Consider the following 24,749-nt stretch of genomic DNA (forward strand, 5'->3'; position numbering starts at 1 on the left):
AGGCTAGTAGGTCTTCGGTTTGTTATTGGAGAGAACGCACCGCCAGTCATCACGTACGTCATTGGATCAGGTTTGTACGCTCCAGTTTATTACTGTTTTTACAGTTGATAATAATGTCCTGTCGGAGGGATATGGTGTTCAGTTCAGCAATCATACTGTTATTAGAATTATGGTAGAGAACATTGTGAACTAAACCAAGGACAGGACAGTCTGTGTGATCCGGTTTGAAAAACAATTTGATAAAAGCTTATCACACTATTATATGCTTATACTGTGCTTATTTCTTTATTTAAATGCATGCATAAAAAGCTCCTTTAATTTTATAGTCTGGCAATTTACAGAAAGTGCTGCTGATGCAGTCTGTCACAATGCTCCCTAGCAACCAAACCTCCTCAAACATCGCGAGACTGCGCGGGGAATAAGTTGAAGAAACATGGCGACGTCTAATTTATTGAAGGTAGGAGGTCCCTGAATGTAAGAATATTTTACATCGTTTGCGTCTCCTTTCTTGCTGTGACAAGTGACGGTGATGCTATAACACAGTCAGGACAACTAATTACATCGCTAAATATAAAGCGTTCATGTAAAATGTTCTCGTTGTTAAATGTAGTGAGGTTTATGCTATAATGTTTAGGAGCTCTATTCAAGGATGCCTCACTGCACAATCAGGAAACTTACTGCTGCTTTCGTCAGGCTGTATTTCATGGATCATGAAAATTAAAAAGAAAAATATGAAAAATGTTCTGCATGACACAGATTTATTATTTTTCAAACCAAAAGTTGATAACTCAATCTATTACAGCCGGCATTTTACACATCTGTCAAGATGTAAATGTCACCTGGTGTTGTCTCTCTAATTTTAAAACTATAACAAATCTATCATATAATCTACATTTCCCCATTCTTGAGCCTTTGAAATTGTAAAGTACCCACTGTTACTCTTTTGTTTCAATAAATATGTGATAAAGTCTAAATTGTTTTGTTTGAGTTTCTATTCTGTGAATACTTTAAGCCCATTACCCATAACATCTTTTAATTTCTGACATTTTCTCCTTCTCCTTTCTCAGAATAAAGGTTCCCTGCAGTTTGAAGACAAATGGGATTTGATGCGTCCCATTGTTTTGATGTTACTCCGTCAGGAGTCAGTTACTAAGCAGCAGTGGTTTGATTTGTTCACGTAAGTTGTCTTCCAAGTGGTATAGTCATTAACCAACTGAAATCTCACAAAGATTCATGTGTTTTAGTTTTTTTTCTAACTGTTCAAGCTTTCTCGGCTGGATGGTCAGTAATAGAATTTAGGACTCACAGGTTATAGACTGGAAGCTGTATTGTTGTACACTAGTACAGTCAGATTTTAGGCTATAACCAGTATTTGTATCAGTAGATCATTTGGCGACCTGTGGATGAACACTACTGTGTTATACTTGCAGAGACGTCCATGCAGTTTGTCTATGGGACGATAAAGGCCCTGCAAAAATTCACCAGGCACTGAAAGAAGACATCTTAGATTTCATCAAGCAAGCACAGGCAGTATGTTTGCAATTTACTTTACAAAAGTATGATGCTTTTAAAAAGGTTAAGAGATGTAATGTATAAATAACTTTTACCTCATGTTAGCCTGAAACTTCCCTATTAAGGGTGACCTTTCTCTAAATTCTAGACTTGTAACTTTTTCTGGTCTGTTTCAGCGAGTACTCAGTCATCAGGATGACACCGCCTTGCTAAAAGCCTACATTGTGGAGTGGAGGAAGTTCTTCACGCAGTGTGATATTCTGCCTAAGCCCTTTTGCAAGTTGGAGATCACCCTGCTGGGCAACCAAGGGAGCAGTAAAAAGTCAAATGTTGAAGACAGTATTGTTAGAAAGGTGATAGTGTCCACTCAATTTTGTATTTACTTTATATTTCACTTTACACCAAAAATGTGTGATTGCTGATTTGAAAAGAATACTTTAGATATTATACCACACTTAATTCAAAGGCTTTATTTTACAGCAATGGAAGAATAATATCACTTTATTCCTATATTTAGGTGGGTCATTATTTTATTTTTATTTTTTTATGTAGCTTATGCTTGACACATGGAATGAGTCTATATTCTGCAATATAAAGAACCGGCTCCAGGACAGTGCCATGAAGTTGGTCCATGCAGAGAGATTAGGAGAAGCTTTTGACTCCCAGCTTGTTATCGGAGTGCGGGAGTCATATGGTAAATAAAAAGCTAGAGAGACGTTTTACTGTTCAGAATGCGTTCCATAAAGCTTCTTGAATGCCATCCAGATCAACCTCTCCTGGTGTTTATGCCGGTTTCCTGCTCTATCTTGCAGTGAACCTGTGTTCCAACACTGATGACAAGCTTCAGATCTATAGAGAGAATTTTGAGAAGGCATATCTGGACTCCACAGAGAGGTTCTACAAGACACAAGCACCTTCTTATCTGCAACAGAACGGCGTCCAAAACTATATGAAATATGTGAGTGTCACTGTATAACAGGATGTGTTTTATATATCACTTGGAAAGAATCCCATTACAGTGTAAGTAAGTTTTGACTTAATGTAGTCTTCTGTGTTTGCTCTTTAAAGGAATCGTTCACCCAAAATTTTTATTCTGTCATTTACTCACCTTCGTATTGAGCGCTATATTCTAAGTCTTCTAAAGCCATACTATAGATTTGCGTGATGATCAGACCAAAAGTCGTTATTCACTGAAAATCTGGTTTGATGTCAGTGTGTCATTTACAGTTGTCATTGATGATAATGTGTTACAGGATCCAAAGTACAAATGAGATATGAGAGTGGTGGGAGAAGATTAGTTGTAAATAGGGTGAATAGTAAATGTAAACTAAATGTATTTATTTCTACCTCTACATAACTTTTTCGCTTTGTGTTCAACGGAAGATGTAGGTTTAATGACATGAGTTTTTCCTTTAAAGGGATAGTTCACCCAAAAATGTAAATTCTCTTATCATTTAATGACCTTAATGCCATCCCAAATGTGTATGACTTTCTATCTTCTGCAGAACACAAACAGAGATTGGTATATATATATATATATATATATATATATATATATATATATATATTAGCTCTGTAGGTGACCAGGCCTTTGAAGGCAGCATTAACGTAATCCATAGGACTTCAGTGGTTTATTATTTGTCTTCTGAAGTGATTCAATCACTTTGGGTGAGAAACAAATAAATATTTTTATTATTTTTTACTATAAATCTCCACTTTCACTGTCAGAATGTGAAAGTGCATATTTATAGTAAAAAAAAGGACTCACCCACACATATCATAAAGCTTCAGAAGACAGATACTAACCACTGGAGTCATATGTATTACTTTTATGCTGCCTTGTTCTGGTCACCATTCACTTGCATTGTATGGACCTACAGAGCTGAAATATTCTTCTAAAAATCTTCGTTTGTTTTCAGCAGAAGAAAGAAAGTCATACACATCCTGGATGGCATGAGGGTGAGTAAATGATGAGAGAATTTTCATTTTTGGGTGAACTATCCCTTTAATTTACATTTGGGAAACAGTGAGTGTGTTTTTGTTGTGGTGCTTCTTAAACCCTCCTATGGTATTGAAAAAGGGCACCTCCCTTTGATATTTGTGGTCATTTTTGACCGGAAGGCTCAGATATGTAACCCTGTTTTTTTATGATGATGATAATGATACAATTTCTTCTTTTTTTATCTTATTTACATGTAAATGTATAAATTGGACCATTAATTTGCATATAGAATTAAGCAAATCTTTGGAATACTACTATAAGTTGAAACAGGAAGAAAATATGACATTATATCACATTGGAGGCAGATTGCTGCCATCTGGTGAACAACATGACTTGAAAACCATGTCATGCTATTAACAGCCAGTAGATAGATGTAGCCACCTACTGTGTAGTCTTATGGCTTGTTGTAACCTAATTTTATATTTTATCACAAGATATGCATTTGGATATATATTTAGACATTGTCAAACTATTATTTGTCAATGTTTAGAATTTTAAATTGATCTGAAGTGTCAGTTATTGCAGTTAATGTCTTTACGCTTGCAATCAAACCTGACCATGGCGTTACAAAGAAATGACACAGAATAAGCATTTTTCTACCAATAATTTATTTAAAACATAAAAATGTAATAACAAAGTAAATGCATAGTAATGTCAATAAAATGTACATCAAGAAACAGAAATGATCTGAAATTAATATTCTGAAAATTCAATTAAAGTATAAAACAATAAAAAAATAAGAATCAGTGTAAACATTTCAAACTTTCTTTAGTAAAAATGTATTTTGCAAACATGTGTGTGTGTGTGTGTGTGTGTGTGTGTGTGTGTGTGTGTGTGTGTGTGTGTGTGTGTGTGTGTGTGTGTGAGAGAGAGAGAGCCTGAGAGTGTCAGATTGCTGTCATCAGCTGGAAAATAACAGATGACTTGTAATGCCAACAATAACCAAAAGATGGCTGTAGAGTTCCACTTATTGATGTCCTGGTTCTGCATGTGTGTTCTGCGTTGTAAGCAGCAGTGGCTCATGCATTTTAAGTCTAGGACTTCAGTGCAATTCATGCCATTAAAAAAATACAGTTTCACAATGAATAAGACACAGTATGACTATAGTGCATTACATGGCAGTCATCTAATAATACCAATTGAAATTTTAAAGCCAGAACCAAGGATTTCTAATACAAAGAAAAAGCTCCCTAATAATATTTTTGATTTAAATTTTGCTTGCAATAAATGTTGTTTTGTCAGGGTACATGGTTACTTTTCAAAACTTGATCTGACACTGAATGCTCAAACAGCCTAATTTACACTAATCTAAACTCCTGATGTTGCTATAACAATGCAAATAGCACTTACCAATTAGCTTGAAGTGAAAATCCATCCTCCTTTCCTGTTTAATTAATCAATCGTATGATCACACTGAACAAATTAGGTTGTTAAATCCATAAGGATCTCTTTCTCAACGGCAATAACAGCAGTGATGACAGCAGACTCGTCAGCAAGATCTCACGCTCTTAAAGAGTGATTGTGTCACTCAAGGCCAGCTAGAAGGCCTGGACTGGGACATATCCTAAAGACCACACCTACAAGAACAAATAAATCAATCTGATTGGCTGATGAATCTGACAATCTGACTTGAGATGCCTATTCACTGCAGTGTTGAGGGATTCTGCGGAAATTCTGAAGGCCTGATGGGTGGAGCTCAGACTCACATGCTGCTTCGGCTAAGCAGCATGGCTTCAGGCATGCGATTTGTGAAACAGTTGTCACACTTTGCTTGTAAGCATCAAGGAATAAATTCTGATTGGATACATTTTTTTGTTTTTTGCTATTCGTTTGTAGATTAATTAGGAGTGGAAAGCGATTGAAAATACATTTCAATACATTGGCAAAAAGGTCAATGAGAATTAAAGGAAGAAAAATATTGATTTATTAGGCATGTTATGCCAGCAGAGTGTGTGTGTGTTTAGCATTATGACTGACTTATTGGCTGTTTTGACAAATGTAAAAAAGGCTCTGTGTCATTGTCCACCAGTTCACATTTGTGTGTGTAAGTGTGTTTGTTTGTGAGTGTGTGTTTATGTTTTGCCCTGAGGATGTTTTAGAGTCTCACCCTGTAATTTCTGTCTGTTTTTGTTCTGCATTGTGGAAAATGTATTGTTGGTATTTGACAGATAAAAAAAATTGCTCTTTTTTTGTTTTGTTTTGTTTTTCTTTCCCATTCATATTAATGGTCAGTCAATTTTGACCACGAATGCCAAAGGTGTCATTATTTATTTATTTTTTTTTACGACCACTTAGACTTTGAATAAAATCAAATTTTTGGGGGGATGTTCAGATGGCAAATGGAGGAAATGTCACCAAGTCTTGTACTGCTCAGATAAAGGAAGCAATTTTTATTAAATGAGGAAAATGTATTTCGGTTAGAAATGACCAAATACCATAAGAGGTTTAATATTATATTAACAATGGAGAATTTCGAATTTCGAATTGCTAACCTGGCTTCCTAAACTAGAAAAGTGTGTCTGGATGATATTTAATTGTTTGTGCCATATTTTACAATATTTAAGAGTTGTTCATCACAGGTGGTGCATTTGATTGACAGGCAGATGGCAAGTTAAAAGAAGAGGAGAAACGTGCCCTTCGATATCTGGAAACCAGACGTGAATGTAACTCTGTCCAGGCAGTAAGTATAAGTAACCTCTGAAAGCTTTTGAATTGTTGCATCCTTGGTTCTTTGCACCAGAAATACTTCAAAACAAGAGCCTGTGGTCCCACCTTATTAAATAATGCTCAGCATGTAGTGTGTGTTTGTCTTTGTGTTTGCATACTATCATTGGGTGCTTAGTTTGTACCTTTTGCATTCATTCAGCTAATGGACTGTTGTGTGAATGCACTGGTGACATCGTTCAAAGAGACAATCCTGGCCGAATGTCCGGGAATGATCAAGCGGAACGAGACAGAGAGTGAGTACGGCAGGAGCTCTGGCACCAAAGGCTCAGCAAGTTCAGGTTGGCAATGGGATCACAATTCCCCACCCACCCATCCAACCATCTGTGTTTTTGTGTGCTAATCATCATTCAGTCCACAAACCCATTTCACATGTGAAGTCTGTAATTAACACAACAGCATACAACCATATTGCATGTAATGTGAGAGAAATCACTTTGTTTGTGTGTTGTGTGTTTACTTGGTTTACTTGAAAAGAATGCAGCATTTTGGCTTTAGAGCTTTGTAGCTTAAGGGATTGTATTGTCTTGGAAAAACCCTTGTGTAGAGTAAAACTTACTTGCAAGCCATATTTATGTTTGATTTATGATTCAGTCTTTTCAATGAATCAGTCGAATCACAAATTGGTTTGAATGATTGAATTGGCAAATCAAAAGTCTTAATCAAAATAATTTTTAAAAATCCTTATCCAGTAATCACAAATGACTGGAAAGGTAATGGAAGTCACTGGTAAAAAAGTGTAGGTACTTTGTAGATACAAACTTTTTTTTTTAGGATAATGATTTCAACATTTTCTATCATTAGTATTTTATTAAAGTCTGCTCTTGGCGTGTGTTCTACAGAGTTGCACCTCATGTTCTCGCTCATGGACAAAGTGCCCAGTGGCATTGAGCCTATGCTAAAGGACCTGGAGGATCATATCATGAACGCAGGTCTGGCTGACATGGTGGCCTCAGCAGAGACTATTACCACTGTGAGTAGAGACAGTAGATGCTTTAATTTATCTGACATATTTATTATGCCAGATATATTATGGATCCTGTACAGACTTACAAAGTTGATTGTTCAGTTGGTGGTGAACTCAAGACTCAAGTGTAATCTGTGCACATGCTTGTGGATGTATGATAAATTATGTTACTTAGAGGACTAATTAATCCAAAAATAAAAATGAGGTCATCATTTACTCACCTTCACGTTGTTCCAAACTTGTGTGAGTTTCTTCTGTGGAACATTACATTTTTCCATACAATTACAATTTTCAAGCCTCAAAAAAGGATGCAAAAGCCATGTATCATGAAAGTGGTGCATTCAACTTGTATTCTACTCTCACTGTGCACTTTATTAGGAACACCTTTACACCTGCTTATTTATACGATTATCTAATCAGGCAATCATGTGGCTACAACAGCAGATCGTGTCAGGTAATTTTTTAGACCAAAGTGTTCCTAATAAAGTGCTCAGTGTGCCGTAAATGCACTTTATTTCAAGTAATACACAGTGCCACGGCCCATGGGTTAGTGGGGCCCTAGGTGAAATCATGAAAATTGTCCCCCCGTTGTGAAAATTGTCAGAAGTTTAAAATATCCATAGAACCACTGTGTCATATTCCTGTTTTTGTGCTTTTATATTGAAATTCCTGTTAAGTTTCCTGTTTGTTGTGTAGTCCTTTTGTAGTTTTATTTCATTATTGGTTCTCCCTGATTGTTTTCCCAGGTGTTCCTTGTTTTCTCTTGTCTATGTTAGCCCTTGTTTCGACTCATATTTTATCTAGAAGTACAAATAAACTAGTGTCTCAGTTAAAATGTGGTCATGGAAACTGCAAGTATGATAATTACTGTGTAACATTTTACAATAAGGTTTACATAGGTATTATTAACAATGTGTAATACAGTTTTCCTGCATTTATTATTCTAATGTCAATTTATAAAAATGCAATTGTTTATTGCTAGTTCATGTTAACTAATGTAGTTAACTAATGTTAACAAATACAACCATAAGTGTTACCCATTATAGTAACACAAAATAAGAAAATTATGTATAAGAAGTTTTAGATAGTTTTAATAGTATAAGACACTGCTGACAATGCTTGAAATTCCATTTCAACTACCCAAATAATGATGTGCACATTTTTATTTAGAGCAACAAATTCAATGAAAACCAAAAGTTGTAATGAATAAACACATACCTCTTAGTGAGCAGAGATCTTGCAGATAGGATTGTTTGGTTATTTTCTAGACTAGTTGCTCATATTTTCACTCTGTGTGAATTTTTTGTGGCTTTATATTGACAGTGTCTGAATTCCTTCCCCAGCAGATTAGCCTATTCTTGAGAAAATGTGAAAACACCTAATGATCTGAAAAGCACTGTTTCTGCTATCATTTACACAAAGTAACACTCAAAGACTCAAATAGCCACAAAGCAATATTTTTCATAACTTATTTTCTGTCAGGCTTGCGCATTATTCAACATGGTGTGTGTGTGATCTATGTCTAATAAGACACTCACTATTGGCTGCTCACCATCCTGAATAGCACTGTGGCAGTAGTGGAGTCATTCAGGTTCCGTGGCTCTACCCTCTCACAGGACCCACATTGACTCCATTGTGGAAAAGGCCCAGCAGAGGTTGTACTTCCTTTGCCAGTTGAGGAAGTTCTCACAGGCGCTTCTGATCCAGTTATACTCAGCAGTCATTTAGTCTGTCCTCTGCACTTCAATAACTGTCTGGTTTGGTTCAGCTATGAATTCAGACATCAGAAGACTACAAAGGAAAGTTTGTACTGCGGAGAGGATTATTGGATACCCCCTACCATCCCTTCAAGAACTATATACTTACAGAGTGAGTAAAAGGGCTGGAAAAATCACTCTGGATCCCACTCACCCAGCCCACTACCTTTTTGAACTGTTGCCTTCTGGCTGGCGCTACAGAGCACTGAGCACCAGAACCGTCAGGCACAGGAACTGTTTTTTCCCTCAGGCTATCCATCTCATGAACAGTTAAAACTAATATATATATTTACACTCACCTAAAGGATTATTTGGAACACCATACTAATACTGTGTTTGACCCCCTTTCGCCTTCAGAACTGCCTTAATTCTACGTGGCATTGATTCAACAAGGTGCTGAAAGCATTCTTTAGAAATGTTGGCCCATATTGATAGGATAGCATCTTGCAGTTGATGGAGATTTGTGGGATGCACATCCAGGGCACGAAGCTCCGTTCCACCACATCCCAAAGATGCTCTATTGGGTTGAGATCTGGTGACTGTGGGGGCCATTTTAGTACAGTGAACTCATTGTCATGTTCAAGAAACCAATTTGAAATGATTCGAGCTTTGTGACATGGTGCATTATCCTTCTGGAAGTAGCCATCAGAGGGTGGGTACATGGTGGCCATAAAGGGATGGACATGGTCAGAAACAATGCTCAGGTAGGCCGTGGCATTTAAGCGATGCCCAATTGGCACTAAGGGGCCTAAAGTGTGCCAAGAAAACATCCCCACACCATTACACCACCACCACCAGTCTGCACAGTGGTAACAAGGCATGATGGATCCATGTTCTCATTCTGTTTACGCCAAATTCTGACTCTACCATCTGAATGTCTCAACAGAAATCGAGACTCATCAGACCAGGCAACATTTTTCCAGTCTTCAACTGTCCAATTTTGGTGAGCTCTTGCAAATTGTAGCCTCTTTTTCCTATTTGTAGTGGAGATGAGTGGTACCCGGTGGGGTCTTCTACTGTTGTAGCCCATCCGCCTCAAGGTTGTGCATGTTGTGGCTTCACAAATGCTTTGCTGCATACCTCGGTTGTAACGAGTGGTTATTTCAGGCAAAGTTGCTCTTCTATCAGCTTGAATCAGTCAGCCCATTCTCCTCTGACCTCTAGCATCAACAAGGCATTTTTGCCCACAGGACTGCCGCATACTGGATGTTTTTCCTTTTCACACCATTCTTTGTAAACCCTAGAAATGGTTGTGCGTGAAAATCCCAGTAACTGAGCAGATTGTGAAATACTCAGACCGGCCCGTCTGGCACCAACAACCATGCCACGCTCAAAATTGCTTAAATCACCTTTCTTTCCCATTCTGACATTCAGTTTGGAGTTCAGGAGATTGTCTTGACCAGGACCACACCCCTAAATGCATTGAAGCAACTGCCATGTGATTGGTTGATAAGATAATTGCATTAATGAGAAATTGAACAGGTGATCCTAATAATCCTTTAGGTGAGTGTATATGTTGTGTAGTTTGTGCACTGGAAGCTTATGTCACCAAGACAAATTCATTGTATGTGTAAGCGTACTTGGCAATAAAGCTCATTCTGATTCTGATAATACTGTTATAAGAAGCTGCGCTCCAGTTCCCAACAATACTTTGCGTTATGAATTAATTATGCAGATTAGTGTGTACTGCTAAGCTTTACTTTGTGCCAATTTTAGATACACGGCTGTTATTTTATTTGTTGTAACTTTCAGTTATTTGTCTTTTTGTGATTAGAGCTTGTTTTATGCTTAGTATGATGTTCTGCGCTTTCACCGTCATTGTGTATTGTATGTTAAATTATTAAGTCCATAGAACCATTGAACTGTGGAGAATTTCAAAATAAACGTCATTAATATTTTTAATTTTATTCCTTAAAATTAACTTTTTACTTTGCATGTGTTCGCGGGGCCCCTCAGGCATGTCGGGGGCCTAGCTGGCCGCCTACAGGAGCTTTGTATGAGGAACAGAGCAAAATTTAAGTCTGTTATTCACTGACCATAGCATTCTGAGCTATTTTTAAACATTGTGGCATTTAGCCTCTGTGTGACTTTTATATTTTGTTTTCCTTTTTTCAGGACTCAGAAAAATATGTTGAGCAGCTTCTCACATTGTTTAACCGCTTTAGTAAATTAGTTAAAGATGCATTCAAAGATGACCCACGCTTCCTAACAGGCAGGGACAAAGTAAGTCTCAAGTATCATTTAAACCAAATTCTTCTTTGGGAAAGGTTTTATATTAAATAAATACAATTCTGATTGGGTGGCTTTCTACACTGTAAATTTATATCATTCATATTGTTATATTTACACAGGCATACAAAGCAGTGGTGAATGATGCTACAATTTTTAAACTAGAACTCCCTTTAAAACAAAAAGGGTAAGATGCCTCTATAAGAACCTCTTATATACAGTAGGTGTATCTTGTAAATATGCCCAGCTTGTTTTGGACACATTTTGATCACTCCATGTCTTGGTTTATACTATTTGTAATTTTTATGCAGGGTGGGACTGAAAACACAGCCAGAGTCCAAGTGCCCGGAGCTGCTGGCCAATTACTGCGACATGCTTCTTAGAAAGACTACATTAAGCAAGAAACTCACTTCAGAGGAGATAGAAGCTAAGTTGAAGGAAGTGGTAAGAGAGAGGTTGGAGCGATATATTAAATCTTATTGGGAAAAATCCAGGGGTCAAAATCAGATGTTGTTTTAATTATTTGTTTTTATGTAATGATTACAGCTTTTGGTTCTAAAGTATGTTCAGAATAAAGACGTCTTCATGAGGTACCACAAAGCACACTTGACCCGTAGACTAATCCTTGACATTTCTGCAGACAGTGAGATTGAAGAGAACATGGTAGAGTGGCTCAGGGTAAGGCGTGCTTAAAAACTCTCAGGATAGTTGATGTTAATATTTAGTTCATAGATCTTTTCAACTTTGTCTTTTTGCAGGAGGTTGGAATGCCTGCTGATTATGTAAACAAGCTGGCCAGAATGTTCCAGGACATCAAAGTTTCAGAGGATTTAAATCAGTCATTCAAAGAAATGCACAAACACAACAAACTTGCATTACCAGGTCAGAAATGCATAGTCATAGTTTGTTTACACACAAAATCTGTTTTCAAATCCAATCTTTAGGATGGACTATCCACACTGTAATTTTGCTGGTGATTAAATCTTTAAAGCAATACGCCATTTTCTTGCAACAAGCCACCTTCTGGTGTCCATGTAAACGTAGTCAACATATGGTATCTATATAATTTGGGTTAGGAATGATGTAAGCGTAAATACGATACCACTTGACTACATGCTACTTGAAATCCGATCTGACTGTTCAAACTGATAAGATTTTAATCTGATTTCAAAATTTCATTTGTTTGTTTGAATTATTATTTTTTTTTTAAACTAATTTGAGTTGGATACATCTAAAAAAAAATAATAATAATTTTGTATGTGTACATTTGTAAGTTTGACTTATTTTATGTATGTCTTGACACTACAGCTGACTCGGTCAACATTAAGATCCTGAATGCTGGAGCGTGGTCTCGGAGTTCAGAGAAAGTGTTTGTATCTCTACCCACCGAACTAGAAGATCTCATTCCAGAAGTTGAGGAGTTTTATAAAAAGAACCACAGTGGCAGAAAATTACACTGGCACCATCTGATGTCCAATGGCATAGTGAGTGGCAGCATGTATCCTTTGTATAAAAGCATGCTCCTTTTTTGTGGGGAATAAAAGGAGAACCAAAAACCGGCCTCTTCCATTGAGACTAATTTGTCCTCTGTGTGTTTTGTAATGTCACCAATAAAAAGAGCAATGCGCTTGGTTGCATGCAAGCCCTACTACTGGGAATTTGTGGGAAATTAAATGGATTGCTGTAAACTTTCATTCGGTTTTTGATAAAGTAGCATTCTTGCTACACTGAGTCTCTATTTTAACATTTTATACAGGGTCTGTCACACCATGGGAACAGGTCATGCTTGGTGTCACCCTTTGTATCACCTTTTTTATCTCTAGATCACATTCAAGAATGAAGTTGGACAATATGATTTAGAAGTCACAACGTTCCAGTTAGCTGTGCTGTTTGCGTGGAACCAAAGGCCCAGAGAGAGGATCACGTTTGAGAACCTGAAACTAGCCACAGAACTTCCAGATGCTGAGCTGCGCCGGACCCTCTGGGTATTGGAATCTTTATCTGAGTGAAATTACACCTCTGCATCTTAAATAACGGTTACCTTTTTAGGAAGAACGTGCTCTGATTAAAGTAATCTAAAATGTAATATGACATTGACTAATGATTACTGTTTACTGCCTTATTCTTTTGTTCTGTTTTCATTTATACATAGTCCCTTGTAGCCTTTCCTAAGCTAAAACGTCAGGTGCTTTCATATGAACCTGTGGTGTCTTCCCCAAAAGATTTTGCTGAAGGCACTCTGTTTTACATCAACCAAGAGTTTTCTTTAATGTAAGTACACTTTATCATTGTTTGCGTTAGATTAACAATGATAATTGGTTAAATGTGTTTTATTGAATTGAAAGTATATTTTCTTAACATTTAGGTCACATCCACTCTAATATGTTTTCAATTGAAAACACATACATTTTCCTACAGTTATCCCCCTCATCCACAGTGGAATGGCATTTTGTCCCCCAATGAAAATCTCTCTAGCACCACATTCATATAGCTGTAGGATGCAACTTTTTCTGTGTTAGAATACTTACTCTTATCCCAGCTTAATATGCAGAGACAAATATAAGTAAGCCATTTATAGGTACATTTTCTCTAAAACTAGAAACACTGTGTTCCCCTTCTGTCGCTCTCTCCACGTTGTGTCGGAGAAGCGACATTGGGGTCTCTCTTGAGCGCCGATATTCACCTCTGATCTTATTGAAAAGGGCCAATGGGAGTTGGCAGTCAGTATTTGCATACCCGGCCCCCGGACATACGGGTATTTAAGCGGGGCAAATCACGGAGTTCATTCAGAAAATTTCTTCGAGCCGATGGTCTGTCTGCAGTTTGCTGCGAATTACACGCCACTTAAACATTCCTGTTTTCCTCTGACGATCTGCATGCTGTTGGATCTTGGCGGCGCACAACAGCGGCTTTCTCCTTCTCAGTGCACGCGTGCATTGTTGCCCCTGAGCGCCGACAGCGCGAACACGTACACACACACACACTGTGTATTAAAAGAGTTTTTACTAAAAGAGTAATTTTCTCTAAAAGAGCAAACACAGCGGCGTTGAATGTCCTTTTAAGGGCGCGTCTTTTCAAGATGCCTTTCCGCCCCTGTGTGCGTTCCTGGATCGCGGTAGAGTGCTCTCTGCTTCAGACGGCCACAGAGCTGTCTCGTGTGTTTGGGCGCGATCACACCGGCGGCGTTTGTGGATGGTTCATGTTCTTACTGCGAGAACATGACCATGACCACGTTAGCGATAGCGGCTCGCTTTCAACAGAAAGCAAGCCACCCCAGCTGCACCCGCATTGCTCCTTCTTCCCACGGGATTAAGCGCGGTGCTGTTGGCTGGGGGTGATTTGGGGCAGCAGCGGGTGCAGTTTCGCCGGGTAGCCCCCGCGAACCTCCGTTCCCGACACGCTTCGCTGGTCTCCGTCCGCTTCGCTGGCGATAGTGGCTTCGCCTCGCGGCCCGGCTGTCTATCCTCCGAGTCGAAGCAGATGAGCTCGCCGCTGCATCGGAGAGTCGCGGTGTCTGATGCCGAGGACTCCCCTGGACTACCGCCTTCGGGCCAGCAGGCCCAGGCTGAGGCCGGCAGCTCAGATGTCCGACATGCTTGCCGGGCGCCTTGGCGTGGGGTTGGACTGGAACCCTCCATACTCCCCACAGCCTTCTTGGTTGGATGATTGGTTCCTGGGGGCAGCGCGCGTTCGCGACCTCGCATCCCCGGTCCCTTTCTTCCGGAGGTGCATGATGAGCTGGCGTCTACGTGGAGAGCCCGCTCTCCGGCTCGTCTAGGTGCCACCGGCTCCACTCTCTCCACCCTCGACGGCGGAGGCGCCGCGAGTGCGACGCGATTCCCCAGGTTGATAGGGCAGTTGCGCACCATCTATGCCCGGTAGCCCTACCTCCTGGCGGGGTAGCCCGTACTCCCATCCAAGCCCTGTAGGACAACATCCTCGCTAACGCGAAGGCCTGCACTACTGGCTGGGCGTGCTGCCTCCGCCCTGCATGCGATGGCCCTCCTGCAAGTCCACCAGGCCAAAGCTCTCAGAAACATGCACGGGGTGGACCTGATCCTGATGTGCTGCAGGAACTGCGCTCAGCGACTGACCTCACCCTGAGAGCGGCGAAGGCCACAGGCGCGAGGCACTTTCCGGACAGAGCGATGGCACCGCTCACGGGCCCTGCCCCGTCTGCCCGCCCGAGGACGTCCCCCTGCGAGGAAACCAGCTCCTGCTCCGCCTCAACCCGGGCCCAGCTCTCAGCCCCAGCGTCGAGAGCACTCCGCAGGCGGTGCACGCCCCTGTCTCCACGAACCCCCTCCAGGACCGGAAGGCTCCCAAGCGTTCCTGAGACAGCCGACCCAGAGCCGAAGATGTTAGCTCGAGGTGGTAAGACCGCTCCGTCCCCGGTGGAGGGCGGGAGGAGAATCCTTTGTTTTTCATTTGCCACACCCCTGGCGGGGGCTGCGGTACCCACATTCTCAATAAAGAGCTATTTCCTTTGCCTCTGGGTCACCTGGCCGCAAATGCCGTTTTCGCGGCAATGTGCTTTCAGATCACAACAGTCCGGTACACGGGGCGGCGATCCGCCTTCCGCCTGCCCACGACTGTCCCCGGCCGGCCGGTTCAGGCGAGTCCAGAGGGCGCCAACATCAGACCTCCTCCTCAGTCAAGAACCCGCCCCTGCGGTGCGCGGAGCAAGGTAAGTGCTTTGAGTCTATTCTCAGCACCTCAGCCTCAGGCCGCAGCGAAGCCGCCCGACACTGCATTACCTGTTCCGCCCGCTCGCGAGGCCCCACGGGTGCGTCCAAAATACTGCGTCCCTTTGGTGCCCCTAAGCGCCAGAGCTGGGAAGCGTGGCTTTCAGCTTCCCAGCGCATCACGCTGGCTGCACCGGACCATTCGACTTCGATTACGCCAATTCAGTTTGCCCGGCTCCGCCCCCTTCAGGAGCGTCCGCTTTCCGCAGTACACGGCGAGCACGCCAGTTCCCTGCGCGCGAAATCGTGACCCTCTTAGCCAAGAGCGCGGTAGAGCCCGTCCCTCCAACCGAAATGAGGAAGGGTTTCTACAGCCCTTACTTCATTGTACCCAAGAAAGCGCGGCTTACGACCAATCCTGGACTTGCGAGTTTTCAATCGGGCCTTGTTAAAACTCCCGTTCAAAATGCTTACGCAGAGAAATATTCTGGCTGGCGTTCAGCATCTAGATTGGTTACAGCGGTGGACCTGAAGGGCAGCGTACTTCCGCGTCTCAATTCTGCCACGACACCGACCCTTCCTACGGTTGGCGTTCGACGGCCAGGCGTTTCAGTACAAAGTCCTCCCCTTGGCCTGTCTCTGTCCACTCGCATCTTCCACGAAAGTCGCAGAGGTGGCCCTTGCCCGTTCTGGTAGCCGGCATCCGCATTCTCAACTACCTCGACGACTGGCTCATCGTAGCACACTCTCGAGAGTTACTATGCACACACAGAGACCAGGTGCTCCGGCACCTCAGCGGCTAGGGCTTCAGGTCAACTGGGAAAAGAGCAAGCTCACTCCGGTTCAGAGCATCTCTTTTCTCGGGTTGGAGTTAGACTCAGTCTCAATGACAGCACGTCTCACGCAGTGAGCGTGCTCAGTCGGTGCTGGACTGCCTCGCTTCCTTCAAGCCAGGCACAGTGGTCCCTCTAAAACTTTTCCAGAGGCTCCTGGGGCATATAGCATCCTCCGTGGTGGTCGCGCCGCTGGGGTTGATGCATATGAGACCACTCCAGCACTGGCTCCAGACTCGAGTCCCGAGACAAGCATGGCACCGCGGCACGCGTCGGGTGAGGATCACCCCACCTGCCTCAAAACACTCCGACCCTGGACAGACCTCTGCTTTTTACGGGCAGGAGTGCCCCTGCAGCAGGTGTCCCGGCGCGTCCTGGTCACAACCGGCGCCTCCGGTCGGGTGGGGTGCCGTGTGCAGCAGGCGCGCAGCAGCGGGCCGTTGGAAAGGGGCCCGCTGCGTTGGCACATCAATTGCCTGGAGTTGCTGACCGTCCTTCTTGCTCTCAGGAAGTTCCTCCCGTTAGTTCGGGACAAACATGTCCTCGTGAGATCGGACAGCACCGCGGTGGTGGCGTACATAAATCGCCAAGGCGTGCACGCTCCGCCACATGTCACAACTTCGCCCGCCGTCTCCTCCTATGGAGCTAGCAGTGCCACTCACATCCCGGCAAGCTCAGCGTCGTAGCGGACGCGCTATCATGACAACGCCTGCCCGGCGAGAGTGGAGGCTTCACCCCAGTCGGTCCAGCTGATTTGGGAACGGTTTGGCAAGGCCCAGGTAGACCTGTTAGCGCCCAGGAAACCTCCCACTGCCCGCTCTGGTGCGCCCTAACAGAGGCTCCCCTCGGGACAGGCAGCTGGCACACAGCTGGCCCTCGGGGCTGCGCAAATACGCATTTCCCCAGTGAGCCTTCTTGCACGGTGCTGTGCAAGGTCAGGGAGGGCGAGGAGCAAGTCACGTTGGTGGCCCCTACTGGCCCACTCGGACTTGGTTCTCGGAACTCAGGCTCCTCGCGACAGCTCCTCCCTGGCGAATTCCCTGAGAAAGGACCTCCTCTCTCAGGGGCGGGGCACGCTCTGGCACCCGCGCCCAGACCTCTGGAACCTCCACGTCTGGTCCCTGGGCCGGGCAGCGGAAGAGCTAGCCGGCTTACCGGCGACCGTTGTGAATACCATCAACCAAGCCAGAGCCCCTCTACCAGGCACCTTTACGCCCTAAAGTGGGCTTGTTTGCAGATTGGTGTTCTTCCGAGGCGAAGACCACGCAGAGATCTTGCGATTAGGTCAGTGCTTCTGTTCCTACAGGAGAGGCTGGACAGGAGGCTGTCCCGTCCACCCTCAAGGTGTATGTTGCCGCTATCGCCGCCCACCACGATCCTGTAGGCGGCAAGTCTTTGGGTAAGCACGACCTGATCCTCAGGTTACTGAGAGGCGCCGGAGGTTGAATCCCTCCCGGCCAGGCCTAGTTCCCTCCTGGGATCTCTCGGTAGTCTTGGCAGGACTCCAGAGACCTCCCTTCGAGCCGCTCGAATCAGTTGGACTCAGGGCCCTCTCTCTTAAGGCGGCCCTGCTGATCGGCTTCGCCTCCATTAAGAGGGTCGGGGGACCTGCAAGCGTTCTCTGTCAGCGACACTTGCCTGGAGTTAGGTCCGGCAGATCGTCTGTGATCCTAAGACGCTGACCGGGCTATGTGCCCAAGGTTCCTACCACACCATTCGAGATCAGGTAGTGAACCTGCAAGGCTGCCCGGGAGGAGGCAGACCCAGCCCTTTCGTTGCTGTGTCCAGTCGCGCCCTGCGCATTTACCTGGACCACACACAGAGCACCAGGCGCTCTGAGCAGCTCTTTGTCTGCTTTGGGGATGGCAGAAAGGGAATGCCATCTCCAAACAGAGGCTCGCCCACTGGGTTGTCGATGCCATCACACTGGCTTATCACACCCAGGCCGTGCCCCTACCCTTACGGGTCGAGCTCACTCAACAAGGGGTGTTGCGTCCTCGTGGGCACTGGCCAAGGGCACCTCCCTAGCAGACATCTGTAGAGCCGCGGGTTGGGCAACACCCAACACCTTCGCGAGGTTTTACAACCTCCGCGTTGAGTCGGTTAGCGTCTCGTGTTTTCTCAGATCCGAGCCCGTAGAACTTCGGTAACACGTGAACCGACCGGCCGGGTGGATCAGCTGCGCCCAGCGCCCTTTTCCTGACATCAAGGTAAAGTAGTGCGCCTTCTTCCCAGGAGCCCCACTCCGAGTCGGGCCCCTGGTCGATTCCTCCCCAGCCCTCCGGGTCCGCGGTTCAGCGGAGGAACTTCGCCGACCCAAGCCACTGCGGGTACCCTGATGGCCACCCTGTACTGGTATAGGGGCTCTACAGGTAAAATAAGAAGGCCTCCTGTTCGGACTCCCCTGTGTGTAATTCCACGGTTCTGTCCCCTTACGGCGGACCCCTTGTCTCCCTTAGGCAGTTACAGCTGCCTCGGTCAGCCGTGCTGTAGCAACTCCCCTTTCGAGGCTGGATCTACCACCGCACCATACTTTCCACACGAGCCCTAAGGCGGCCGTGTGGCGTGTCTACCACTTTTCCTCCCCAAGAAAAAGGGCAGGTGTGGTCTCCGCAGGGTCTGGGTAAGACCCCTTCCCTAAATGTGTGTAAGGGCCCGGCCGTGATTGCTCTATCGTGAGAAACATAGAGAAAAGAGGCCCAGCCAGGCTGGCCCGTTCCCATGTTGGCAAACATCGCCTTGTTCCCCTCCAGGGTAACTAGAAGGACTCCGATGTTCTTATGGGGCATTGGGGAAGAGTGCGTGCAGCCAGGTACAGGCGATGCGTGGCACTGGATGAAATCCCTGCCCGCCTCTGTATCGGCGGTCCACGTACAAGGTTCAGCGCATGGCAAGATTGGAATGGGTCCCCTAGTGTCGCTTCTCCAACTCAGCGTGGAGAAGGCGACAGAAGAGAACGTTTGGTTACGTATGTAACCTCCGTTCCCGAGGGACGGAATGACACGTTGTGTCTTTCCTCCGCCATGTCGCTGAACCGAGCCACTGTTGTGGCGGACCATTTTCGGCTCCTCAGAAAAATCCTGAATGAACTCCGTATTTGCCCGGCTTAAATACCCGTATGTCGGGGCGGGGTATGCAAATACTGACTGCCAACTCCCATTGGCCCTTTTCAATAAGATCAGAGGTGAATATCGGCGCTCAAGAGAGACCCCTAGTGTCGCTTCTCCGACACAACATGTCGTTCCCTCCCTCGGGGAACGGAGGTTACATACATAACCAAACGTTTCCGTGGCTCTATTAAAATTACTCTGTCTGTTTTGAGCGACCAGCTTAGACCCGCCCCAACAACATTACTCAACCAATGGCATGAGTTGTGGGCAGGACTATCTCTTTGTTTGAATAATGGCAGATGGGGGCGTATTCATAACCAAGAATTTTTTTATTTATTTTTTTCAACTGAAAATGTGTTAATGTTAACATTGCCTTACTTTCTATCCATGGGTAGTTGATGCATAGCATGTCCATGAACTTTTTTTAATCAACATCAAGAGTCTAGGTTAAAATGTATTGTCTTTGGTCATGTTAATTGTTCTTATTTTTTTTAATCATTTTTAATTACCTTTTTGTCTTGACTATTTCATTTTAAATGGCCCTGCATGAGAATGTATTTAATTTATTTTTAAGTGCAAATATTCCATGTAGTCACTAATTTAATATTAGGCAATAAAAGCTGCATGCATATTAATTATGAAATACTGTTTAATAAAGTTTTAGATGAAGCATTTCATACTGCAGGACATGTCAACTTCCCATAACTGTCATGTCAAAAACCCATATACATAAAAGAGAATCTATTAATACATAAAATGTTGGATTACTATCTTATTCTTTCTGTTGCATGTTTTAACAGACCTCAGTCTAATTAAATTATTTCTTCTTCACAGAAAAAACTCAAAAGTCCAGAAAAGAGGGAAGATTAATTTGATTGGTCGATTACAGCTCACCACAGAGAGAATGCGTGAAGAAGAGAATGAGGGCATTGTGCAACTTAGGATTTTACGCACACAGGTACAACGCCACTCCTGTCACAAAAATTCAAGCAGCTCGGATTTGTTTGATGGCTTGTGGCCATCCATCTTCCTTTTGATCACATTCCAGAGGTTTTCAATGGGGTTTGGGTCTGGAGATTGGAATGGTCATGACAGGGTCTTGATCCGGTGGTCCTCCATCCACACCTTGATTGACCTGGCTGTGTGGCATTGTCCTGCTGGCAAAACCAATTCTCAGAGTTAGGAATATTGTCAGAGCAGAAGGAAAGAAGTTTTCTTTTAGGATAACCTTGTATGTGGCTTGATTGATGCGTGCTTCACAAAGACAAATCTGCCTGATTCCAGACTTTCTGAAGCACCCCCAGATCATCACCGATTCTCCACCTGGTCATCTAATGTTTAGACGGAGACCTGGAGAGGCCATAATGTCTGGCACCCACTGTGAAATTTGGTGGAGGTTCGGTGATGATCTGAAGGTCATTTACTGTGTGTGTGTCTGTGTGTGTGTGTGTGTGTATATACAGTGAGGAAAATAAGTATTTGAACACCCTGCTCTTTTGCAAGTTCTCCCACTTGGAAATCATGGAGGGGTCTGAAATTGTCATCGTAGGTTCATGTCCACTGTGAGAGACATAATCTAAAAAAAAAAATCCAGAAATCACAATATATGATTTTTTAACTATTTATTTGTATGATACAGCTGCAAATAAGTATTTGAACACCTGAGAAGATCAGTGTTAATATTTGGTACAGTAGCCTTTGTTTGCAATTACAGAGGTCAAACGTTTCCTGTAGTTTTTCACCAGGTTTGCACACACTGCAGGAGGGATTTTGGCCCACTCCTCCACACAGATCTTCTCTAGATCAGTCAGGTTTCTGGGCTGTCGCTGAGAAACACGGAGTTTGAGCTCCCTCCAAAGATTCTCTATTGGGTTTAGGTCTGGAGACTGGCTAGGCCACGCCAGAACCTTGATATGCTTCTTATAGAGCCACTCCTTGGTTATCCTGGCTGTGTGCTTCGGTCATTGTCATGTTGGAAGACCCAGCCTCGACCCATCTTCAGTGCTCTAACTGAGGGAAGGAGGTTGTTCCCCAAAATCTCGCAATACATGGCCCCGGTCATCCTCTCCTTAATACAGTGCAGTCGCCCTGTCCCATGTGCAGAAAACACCCCCAAAGCATGATGCTACCACCCCCATGCTTCACAGTAGGGATGGTGTTCTTGGGATGGTACTCATCATTCTTCTTCCTCCAAACACGGTTAGTGGAATTATGACCAAAAAGTTCTATTTTTGTCTCATCTGACCACATGACTTTCACCCATGACTCCTCTGGATCATCCAAATGGTCATTGGCAAACTTAAGACGGGCCTTGACATGTGCTGGTTTAAGCAGGGGAACCTTCCGTGCCATGCATGATTTCAAACCATGACATCTTAGTGTATTACCAACAGTAACCTTGGAAACGGTGGTCCCAGCTCTTTTCAGGTCATTGACCAGCTCCTCCCGTGTAGTTCTGGGCTGATTTCTCACCTTTCTTAGGATCATTGAGACCCCACGAGGTGAGATCTTGCATGGAGCCCCAGTCCGAGGGAGATTGACAGTCATGTTTAGCTTCTTCCATTTTCTAATGATTGCTCCAACAGTGGACCTTTTTTCACCAAGCTGCTTGGCAATTTCCCGTAGCCCTTTCCAGCCTTGTGGAGGTGTACAATTTTGTCTCTAGTGTCTTTGGACAGCTCTTTGGTCTTGGCCATGTTAGTAGTTGGATTCTTACTGATTGTATGGGGTGGACAGGTGTCTTTATGCAGCTAACGACCTCAAACAGGTGCATCTAATTTAGGATACTAAATGGAGTGGAGGTGGACATTTTAAAGGCAGACTAACAGGTCTTTGAGGGTCAGAATTCTAGCTGATAGACAGGTGTTCAAATACTTATTTGCAGCTGTATCATACAAATAAATAGTTAAAAAATCATATATTGTGATTTCTGGATTTTTTTTTTTAGATTATGTCTCTCACAGTGGACATGCACCTACGATGACAATTTCAGACCCCTCCATGATTTCCAAGTGGGAGAACTTGCAAAATAGCAGGGTGTTCAAATACTTATTTTCCTCACTGTATGTATGACAAAGTATTTTGACACTTTCTGGTTGTCAAATTTTGTGGATCATTGTTAATGTGCTATACCTATCGTTACTCTGCTAGGACACTTGTGTGAACATAAGGGGTACTGACTTCCACTAAATATGTGTGGTTAAAAGTATTTAAGCACCATTAGCACCATTTTGCAAATGCCAATTATTTTGATATTTTATATCTCATCCAGTGACATTGAGACATGTATATACTATACTGTTGCTATTCAAAACAGATGTAGATTTAGACAAAAGTAGAAAGTGTGTAACTAATATTTTTCTCAGATGTATTGACACTGCATCAAACCTGATCTGAAACCTAGCTCCCCTTCCTCTCTGTGCAGGAAGCTATCATTCAGATCATGAAGATGAGGAAGAGGATCAGCAATGCCCAGCTGCAGACGGAGCTGGTGGAAATCCTGAAGAACATGTTTCTGCCCCAGAAGAAAATGATCAAAGAGCAGATAGAGTGGCTGATAGAACGCAAGTACATCAAACGAGACGAGATGGACATTAACACGTTTATCTACATGGCGTAGCTGACCATGGCCAGTACACTCTGGGACTTTTTTTAGACACTAGCTCTCCTTTGGAGGATTTCTTGTCTGATTTCAGCTGATTGCCCAGCCTGACCTGCTGGGTGACTGGCTAGATTTATCACAAGACACATCATGCTGAGAATTGCTGACAAATCCCTGCCTTACTTCATAAGTATATTAAATGAATAAAAATGAACTTTGGAAGAAATAGAGTAATGTGAGCAGAATTTTAGTTTGCTCATGTATCACTGGAATGCATGGAAATCAGTGCTGGGTGTATCTGATTAAAAAGTAATTAGTTAATGTCATCATTACTTTTTAGTTGGGAAAAGGTAATGCAATGCATTACATTTTAAATTCTTGTAATCAGATTACAGATACTGACTTAAAAGTAATTGCTTTTTATTACCGCACATTACTTGCATTAAAGCAGTATGTACTGTATACTGTAATACATTTAAAATATGAATTCATATGTATGAATCTGTTAATGTTTGTTAGCATTTCTGTGACAGCTAAGGGACGTGTGAATGAATGAAGAGGAAATTTTGAATTTTGAGTCGAAAACAAAAAAACTTTTCTTGGAAAAGTGATTTAGAAAGTAACATAAAAGTATAATAAGTATTAATTGTATTACATTTTAAGAAAAGTAATTAGTGTTTTGTAGTGGATTACTTATTTTGAGTAATTTACCCAACACTGATGGGAATAGTTCATGCCAGCAATTTAATCTTGGGTGGCTTAACTGTATGTTATTTAGGTTGTATTGCCTTCAACACCAATGTATTTTGGTGTATATCACAAATTGTATATTATATTTTGAAAAGGCCATCCTACTGTGTTAATATCGGCTTCATTGCCAGTTTATCAAATTAATCTAGCTCTAAACATCAGAAACGTAAACAACAAAATGAATTCACATTTATAGTTTAGGGCAGTTTCATTTCTCTTGTTAGTGATTAAATTATCCTTTTGATTCACAGCATTGAATAAGATGAGATTTTGTTTTACAGGGATTTTTTTCCTCAGTAGTTGTACCCATCAGTTTACAATCTCTGTTTTTAGTGTGCATGTCCCTGTTTGTTTCCCTAGTGGCAACTAGGAATGTACACTGGCGCTATCCATGGTACTGATGAAATTGGCGCAAGATTCAGTACAATGCACAGTGTGATATTTTCAGGGAGCGTTCACACCGAAAATGTTTTGTTGTTTTCATATGTAAACATGCGCCAGAATAACGAGTTTGACTGTCGCGTCTTCAACTGTTCAAATGCTCTACTCTTGGGGCTGCGTCTAGTTTTTTAAGCGCAA

General features: G+C 43.0%; 1 protein-coding gene across 2 annotated transcripts; it reads left to right on the top strand.

Moving 5' to 3' along the window:
* The first annotated feature begins 432 nt into the window (after positions 1 to 432).
* Positions 433 to 23,838, top strand: cul5b (cullin 5b). Of its 2 annotated transcripts, none has more exons than XM_052105058.1 (19): positions 433 to 457; positions 1,068 to 1,177; positions 1,431 to 1,530; positions 1,689 to 1,865; positions 2,065 to 2,206; positions 2,325 to 2,470; positions 6,114 to 6,194; positions 6,381 to 6,519; positions 7,081 to 7,211; positions 11,078 to 11,185; positions 11,314 to 11,378; positions 11,503 to 11,635; positions 11,738 to 11,869; positions 11,950 to 12,073; positions 12,500 to 12,675; positions 13,015 to 13,176; positions 13,344 to 13,462; positions 20,654 to 20,777; positions 23,244 to 23,838. In XM_052105058.1, the coding sequence occupies exons 1-19, from the start codon at positions 434 to 436 to the stop codon at positions 23,436 to 23,438; spliced, it is 2,388 nt and encodes a 795-aa protein (XP_051961018.1). In that variant the 5' UTR covers position 433; the 3' UTR covers positions 23,439 to 23,838. The 2 variants fall into 2 exon arrangements, with proteins under 2 accessions (XP_051961018.1, XP_051961019.1); XM_052105059.1 differs by having other exon boundaries at positions 6,381 to 6,474.
* Positions 23,839 to 24,749: the final 911 nt, after the last annotated feature.

Source organism: Xyrauchen texanus, chromosome 34 (genome assembly GCF_025860055.1).
Source record: "Xyrauchen texanus isolate HMW12.3.18 chromosome 34, RBS_HiC_50CHRs, whole genome shotgun sequence".
NCBI classification, from domain to species: Eukaryota; Metazoa; Chordata; class Actinopteri; order Cypriniformes; family Catostomidae; genus Xyrauchen; species Xyrauchen texanus.

Excerpts from the sequence above, each read along its gene's own strand:
- cul5b (XM_052105058.1), top strand. The coding sequence starts at position 434 with ATGGCGACGTCTAATTTATTGAAG. Across the intron at positions 13,463-20,653 it reads AACCAAGAGTTTTCTTTAAT|AAAAAACTCAAAAGTCCAGA; the intron begins GTAAGTACACTT and ends TCTTCTTCACAG. Across the intron at positions 20,778-23,243 it reads TTAGGATTTTACGCACACAG|GAAGCTATCATTCAGATCAT; the intron begins GTACAACGCCAC and ends CTCTCTGTGCAG.